The following is a 7,749-nucleotide window of genomic DNA, read 5'->3' as shown; positions in this document are numbered from 1 at the left end:
CGGGTCTTGCACTTCAAGTCCACAGGTCATGTGGTCACACTCAGGGCTATGAAGTATTGCATTGATGAACATTTGCCTTCCGAGTCCTCCAATACTGAAACACGGCGAAAGGAGTATGGGTTGGTTCGCAGGTCAGCATTATGTGAAGACCTCTGAAAAACCACAGGAGCTGTTCATGTTCATGTTCAAGAATGCATTTTTCTCTGCCCTCTTCGGAGATAAACCAGATGGATTAGGTTACACCAAATGTCCACCTCACTGGTATCTTTATTCTAATTGTCAATCCCTAATGAATAGTATAAGCACATGGCAATTATATAAGAATGCTACTCAGAATACTCCTGTAGTCTTCCACAGCACAGAATTTTACGTTTTAGCAATTCTAGCTTTACCTGAAACAGGACAAGGAAAAAATAATAACTATTTCCCAGACACATTCTGCATAACCAGCTAGGTAAGAAAACTGCTGTAGTTTCAAGGTCATGTACAGGATGCTCTTTAATCTTAGTAAAGTTTGACAATGACATAGCTTTTGTATGTTCAGCATGAACTCCTGGAAATCCAAGAAATACTGTATAGTATTGTTCCATACAGTCAAAGTTACAGCAATGCTTCCCAGCAAGTAAAATAATAATCGGCTAACCTATTGGTTTCCAGTTTTAACCTACTGATTTCCAGAAAACTTAAAGTCTCTGCATATTTCTCCTCATCAGATACATTAACCAGGTTCACTTTCTCCTTATGCCTAGACAGGCATTCTTTAAAATATTTAAAACAAACCAAAATATCCTTGCAGATGCAACTGACTGCATCAGAGCTTAGTAATATACTTTTTTTTTTTTATCCAACAACAGGTTTTTTGAAGTCTTTCCCAGCAAATGCTTTCCACCATCTCTCAGCTGCTCTCAGTACACCCTGGAATCTGCCTACACTCCCGTTTCTTGCTTCTCATACATGATGACTGACTGGACTATAAAAAGGAAGGAAAGCACTGCACCCTAGGGACACCTGATACCACGTTTCCTTTTAAGGGACTTCTGTTCCTTCAGCTTTTTTAGGCTTAGTGAGGAAGATTTTTCTGCAGGAACACAGGAGATGGGTTCAGTGGCTGAGGCAGTATCGAAACACTGGGGACACACATTCAACCACTCAGAAAGCAAAAATTTAATACATATCAAATGCAAAAGAGTCTTTGGGCTCTCACAGTTCATTTCACTGTCACCCAAGGTTTGACATGCAGCTGATTTATCCTCTGAGTCACTGGTGGTTGTAACGGGACTACTTATAAAGTAAACTTCTTTTTTTAAGAACTGATTGTACATCCTTCCTGGCTGGCCAGAACCTGGCTTCAGCAACAAAAATGTTTCCCTCTCTGAAAACAACTGTCCTTACATCCCTAGGCTAGATTAAATCAGCATTTACAGTTCTCTTCTAAGTCTATACCTGTCAATTAAAGAGATGAACGAGCAAGGATGATTCTCACCCATTTTCCTCCAAGATCCTGAGCTCATGCTCTCTAGATGGCAGTGATGACACACACTGCCCAGTCCCTTCCGGATACCAGAAGCTGCATTCACAGAGACTCACATGGAATGGAAGCATTCAACTATCCGTTATGCTTACACTGCTGGACCTTCACAGAAGCTGGATCTTCATTACAAACCATTCTCTGCTCTATGCATCGCTGCCTCACCTGCTACAAAAGGTCTGCTCTACTTAAAATCAACAGAACGGGAAAACTTCCCAGTATAAAAGACAGATTCTTAGGTTAATGTCAATTCTATAGGAAGAAAAACAGATTTTTCCTGACTCTGAGCTGATCTTTTGCATAGGTGCCTTTCTACAGTGTGAGGACAGAGGACTACTGCGGAGGATGAGGCTTGGGGTCATACATGTAGTAGGCAGATCTGTTTTAAACTTCTAGATAAGGCACTCTGAAAGAGGATCCTTTCTTTAGGAAATACAGAGATTCTTGCATAACATTTTCTAATGCATAGCATTCTTCCACCGTTCTTAAGTTTATAGGAGATTTGGCACAGTTTCTAGCCACAGTTTTAGTCTAAAAGACTTCCCTACAAGAAATTAAAGCGAAACTCTTCTTGGGAAGTTGTGAATTTGAATAAGCCTGTGTTAAGTGTCCCGGGTGACTCTGAAGGAGATCCCGCTGAACCTTGGCTTTTCCTGCAAGCTCCTGAGCACTTTCGGATGAACTGGCAGTTCTTGTTGCGGGTGGTTCCCTTCACTTCCACAACCCTGGCAGATTTCACAGCTTAAAGAGGGGAGAAAAGAGCAATAAGAGATATTTAGTCATCTCATATAGTCAGGTCTCACTCTGCAAAGCAATACGGAAGGCAAGAGTGAAGCCCATTCTTTTTCTCCTCTTCCCTCACCAGGGAAGTTTCTCCTACCTGTTTCCATGAGCTTCAGCTCTTTGCACCGCTCCTCCTCCATCTTCTTCCTGTAGTCTCCAAACATGGTTCTCATGAGCTGACGTTTCTTCACCAGTGGAGCCTTGTCATTGCGCAGCGTCTTGATCGCACGGAGAGCCTCCTCGACTGAAGCAGTGCAAAGGAGAAACAATGCACAGCTTAAGACTCCCCGCTGGCTTGGCCCCTGCAAGCTGCCAACCCGTCCCACAGGGGAGATCTCTTGTTCACTTGAACACTTACCCTGCTTTGGAGTGGCTTTCTGTGTCTTCAGGCCAAGTTCCAGCTGTTCCACACACCAGTCCACCTCTCTCCACAGATGGTCATCTGACTGCTATACAACATAGAGCAGAGTGAACATGAGGGAGTAAGTCATCCAAAAATTAGAGCGGCAGTTGCTACACAGGAAAAAAAAAGTACCTGCATAAAGTCAAGACTATTCCAAATTTCATGTTCTGGTGATCACTTTATAGACTTCTTGACATTTTCCCTGTCGTGCTTTTCATTGGATAAACTTAAAGCAACAGACAAATGTGTTTAGTTGCAACTCACTGCCTCTATTTGATGGATTTAATATTTGGCTGCCATTCAGATGGTGCTGTTTTCTGGAAAGCTGTCCAGAGCCTTTCCTCTGAAAAAAGCTGTCAAATCAACCCACAGATGGGAGGCATAAGCATGAACAACAAAAAAAACCCCTACCACCAAACCCAACTGAAATCAAAAAGCAAACAACGGACAGAACCAGAAACCAAGTCTTGGTGTCTTGGCTCCTGCGTGCTTGCTCAACCAGAAATGGGTGAGGAGAAGGAAGCTGAAGCCCGTGAAGGTGGATGAAGCCAAGTCCCATCATGCAAAGCCAGCTGGCTAATGAGCAGTGGGAAGGGAGAGGGAAACAGGGCTGCAGCCTGGGGCTGATGCAATTCTTAACTATTACGTAAATACAAAAGCCCTCATGCTGTCTCCTTTTCCTCACCACGGTCTCCTTTCAATGGACTGGAAGGGCTTCACCTCACCTTCACGTCTTTCTCATTCTGGTACTCAGCAGTGTTTATTAGTAGGGTTGTGGGTGAAAGAGCACTTTGGATGGAATGCTCCAAGAGGCAGGTGAACACTCAGTGCAACTTCCATGCAGAATATTAACAAAAGTAAGCTTTTTGTAATTTTGTATTTCAGTATTGCTCATCTGACATTGGTTGTTAATAACAACTACACCAGTGCTGAAAAGAAAAATAAAATGATGACCTGGACCTTTAGCAAGACATTAGAAAACCACAGGGTGTGCCTTAATGGTGTGTTTACATGTAACTTGCAACTTCAGTTGATTTCTGGGCTATGCCTTACAGCGGGAACCTTCTCAGAAGCACCCTTCAGCTTTGCACCACACCCTGCCACAACCGTGCCTACACCAGGTAGCAGCTCTGCACCTCAACTTTGCTATTTGCATTCTGTGAGCAATTCATCCTACCCAGTAACATGCAACTCAGGGGTACAGTGCCTGCTTCTGCATGCAGAGATACCAGGTTGGCAGTGACTGAGTGCAGTTACCTGCATTTTTTATTTCTACATTTTTAAGAAAACATGGCACCCAGCTTCCTAGGACCAGCCATCGCAAATCTAAACATTAAATGTTTCAGCACAAGTCTGAAGTGGACAACAAAGGATTATTAACTTTTTTTCCACTAGTTAGGTTCCTCAGCTGCCTAGCAAAGAAAGAAAACAGCTGCTGTAAGAAATAAGCAGCAATCCTTGTCTTTCAGCTTTCATCTCAAGTACACTAACTGTTAAACTATGCAAAGAGATAAAGTTTCTCTTTTGCTCACGGGCTTATAAATTAGGGCATCCCATCAATATTTAAATACCTGAGAGGTCTCATCCTGGTGGGAAGTATCTTTGTTCTGACATTCGTTAGCTTCTGCCTTTGCCTTCCTGTTGATGTCAGTTTCTTCTGTCTCCTTTTTACTGACAGATGTTTTTTGCTTTTTCTTCTTTTTCTTCTTCTGGGCAGCTCCATCTGCTGTTGATTTCTCTGTTACTGTCTCATCTCCAGGAGCAGTCTCTGGTTGAGGGATCTGTAATGTGACGTGGCTTCTATCCTCTTTGGGTGCACTACCTGCAGTTTGAGTCAATTCAGGCTTCTGCAAGGCTGAAATCTGCAGCATACCTGCTGATTCAGGGGGCAGTGAATCACCCAGCACTTCATGATTTGCTGTACACTCTGTATATTGGCTTGCAGGAACTGATGGAACCAGAGGACAGTCTTCATCTGGGATGGCAAAATTGAAAGCAAACTTGGGTTCTTGCCCAGAGGCAGCAAAACCCAAGGCTCCATTCCAGTTCTCCTGCTTGGTGGCTCTGGTTTGTATCTGCTCAGCACCACTGACACCAGGGACTGCTTCCAAAGATGTGCCAGTTGTTTCTGGGTCAATCTCAGAAAGTGTAAAATCAAATTGGAAGCTGTTGTTGGATGACATGAACCATTTCGGGTTTGCCTCGGAGATGTGGTCAGATTGTTTCCCATATACTACACCATCTGGAGCCTGCCCATTGCTCTGCTGTACTTTCACGTCACCATGTTCCACATCTAGAAAAGATAAATAATGTTTCTATCAATATGCCAGTTTCCTACTATGAGGATGCCACTGCTACTGCGACTGCCTCCGTAGGGCATTGCCACAGAGAGCTGATCCAATCAAAAGCCGCAACGTAAGAAATCTACAGAAAAGAACCAAATATTACCCATCCCCTGAAGGGACAGTTAAAACTCACCTGCCTTCTCCATGCTCTTCTGATCCTCAGCCATCTTGAGACAACAGTCCCTAAACACGTGGTCCATCACTTGTTGCTTCTTCACAAAAGGAGTTTCACTGGAGCGCAGCACCTTGAGAATGCGCTGTGTCTCCTCTGCTGCACTCAAGAAAAAGACCGAGAGAGAAAAGAAACAGGTTACGGTGGGCCTCACATACCATACTGTGAGATGCTGGTGACTGGGTCTCCTCTGAACATGTTCTGTGTTCATACCACCTCTGACTAATCCACGACTGGCATTCAATTGAAAGTAAACTCCAAATGCTTCTGGAAGCTGAAACACTGTGAAACATTCTTAAAGGGGGGGGGAAATAGATATTAACTGCTTATTATATATGTTAAGAATCTTACACTGCAGTAACTGCCCTACTAATGGCACAGAAGCTACACAGGGCTTAATAACCCTTCCCCTAAGGGAAACTTGGTGTCTCTTCTCTGGAAAACTGGAACAAATCTGACTGAGTAGTGAGCACACCCTGAAAAGCAGGACTCTTGCTTGACTCTCATACAAACTGCCCCGCCCACAACAGTAATCCCAATTCTTTGTGTCAGAGCATTCTCTAAAAGCATCGTTGTTCTTCTGTGACAGCGGTCCGCGAAGACCTCAGTCTGGGAACTCCAGATATGCAGAGTCTTCCAGTGTTTGTCTCGTGCATTTCAAGCCACAAAAAAGCTTGATGTTCTAGACTAGCATTTCAGAATGGGCAGGCACCCATCTCTCTTGGCTGCAGTGCATCTCTCTGGGACTCTCCAAGTGAAGTGTATCTTGCAGATCTAACACCGAGTGCCCCACGCTACAAATAGAGTAACAGCACACATGAGGCAGAAACACTGCAGTGGGGCTGTAGCCATCCAAAAAAAGTGGGACGTGTCTTCATAGCACCCAGGTGTCAGGGTCCTGAACACACATTCCCCCCCACTTCAAGGAGTTTAGCTGGCTGAATTCAAGGCCTGCTCACTAATAAGCTCTTTCTTTAAAGAAAGAGCTCGAAAAAGCTCCAGGGGAACCTCTTCCCTCCCTCACTTGGGAGTTATTCTAAGCTGAGGATCTCTTGCATAGTACTGCTGCAGCCAGGTACCTCACTGATCCAGACCTCGACTTGCTGGGTAGAGCTTGGATCTGCCTCACCACCGCAAACTTCTCTGGTGAGCCAGTTACCATCAGTGGTACTGCTCTGCTCTCCTGGGTCAGGTACTGTGCAAATGGGCCTTTTTCTGGCCAAGTCGTCGCCTCTGCTTGCCTTGTCACTGTGCTCAGCCTCTGCCTCCCCTCCAGCAGCAGCTTAGCCTTGCTGCTGCTGGACACTAGGTACAAAGCACAAGATATTAAACACTGCTACATCCTCAGGTGCACCAGCGAACACTCATCTAGGCATCTTACAAAGGGTAGTCACACCCTTCCTCTAAATGTTAAGTACTAGCCATCAGTAGGAGCAGGACATGTGTCCTCATATATTTACAAGTTGGACTGACTAGATCAAACTGTAATTTCTCCTTGGAACAAGAACAGTGAGGAACAAGCTTCACAAACACAAACGCAATGGCATTTAAGGGCCGGACACCCTGACACTGTGTTTCCGTAAGACTGGAAAACAAAAGCAAAGCTGTTGCAGAACCAAACAACAAATGGGAAAATAAGAACTTGAGAAAAAATACAGGAAACAGGAGTGAAAGATAAAGCTGCTTCCAGACAGACAGTTCTTAAAAGTTCAACGCTTTATGTTGTTTTGTATTTAGAACAAATCCCATATAACACAAGACTAGGAAACAGATGGGAGAGAAGCAACAGAAAAACATCCAGGTCTGCTAAATCAGAACTGAGGTTGGAATATGGCTGCAGACTGCAAAAGAGGCAACATACCTTGTTTTGGGGTTGGGTTGAGGCAAAGGAGATTTGCCTCCAGCTGCGAAATGCACCACTCCAGCTCATCTTGGAACGTGCCTTGGGTAGCCTTGGACACCAGATGGGGAAGGCAAAATGTTTAAAAGAAACACAAATCTCTCACCTGCAAAAATGATTCCAAAACTGAGTTTTCTGAAGTCCCCTCCCCTCTTACACAGGACATCAGACTAGTGGGTCACAAACCCCTTTTCTGGCTTTATGCTTGAGGCGTGCAGTGTGACAGCTCCATTTATACCACAAACCAACACAGCACAGGCTGGCACGCAGGCCCTGCAATATTCCCTCTTTGGAGGGCACAAAATGAGCTCTCTTCACTTTAGGGACAATAAACTCTTACTAGCAGTAAAACACCCTCTCCCGGCAAGCCAGAATTTCCCACAGATTGTTTTTTTTTCCTCCTCCTCTCATTTTAAAGGGTCCGAATGGAAGATTTCTCTTTTTTCCTGAAGCTTATTCTGTGGCGCGTCTCCACAGCGGGAAATTTCCCTCCAGCACAGATCTGGCAACACACAGACTCTACCTTTACGCAGAACAGGGGTCCCTAACACCACCTCTGCCGCCTTTCCACCCCGCCTGCCCGCTTGCTAAAGCGGCTGCATGGCACGGGCGAAGGGG

General features: G+C 44.7%; 1 protein-coding gene across 1 annotated transcript in view; it reads right to left on the bottom strand.

The window, feature by feature from the left end:
* Nucleotides 1-2,072: 2,072 nt before the first annotated feature.
* Nucleotides 2,073-7,749, bottom strand: part of LOC104287656 (chromosome unknown open reading frame, human C8orf33) — a 6,475-nt gene continuing 798 nt past the window's right edge. The window contains exons 2-7 of the mRNA XM_009886382.1: nt 6,311-6,536; nt 5,193-5,335; nt 4,286-5,007; nt 2,670-2,760; nt 2,409-2,555; nt 2,073-2,269 (exon numbers count right to left, since the gene is read on the bottom strand). Coding sequence (XP_009884684.1) covers nt 2,073-2,269; nt 2,409-2,555; nt 2,670-2,760; nt 4,286-5,007; nt 5,193-5,335; nt 6,311-6,536 — 1,526 coding nt within the window. The remainder of the gene's footprint in view (nt 2,270-2,408; nt 2,556-2,669; nt 2,761-4,285; nt 5,008-5,192; nt 5,336-6,310; nt 6,537-7,749) is intronic.

This window comes from Charadrius vociferus, unplaced genomic scaffold, assembly GCF_000708025.1.
Source record: "Charadrius vociferus isolate BGI_N301 unplaced genomic scaffold, ASM70802v2 scaffold585, whole genome shotgun sequence".
Classification (NCBI taxonomy): domain Eukaryota; kingdom Metazoa; phylum Chordata; class Aves; order Charadriiformes; family Charadriidae; genus Charadrius; species Charadrius vociferus.
Note: the sequence above shows the minus strand (reverse complement) of the source record. Positions and strands in the feature narration are given on the sequence as shown.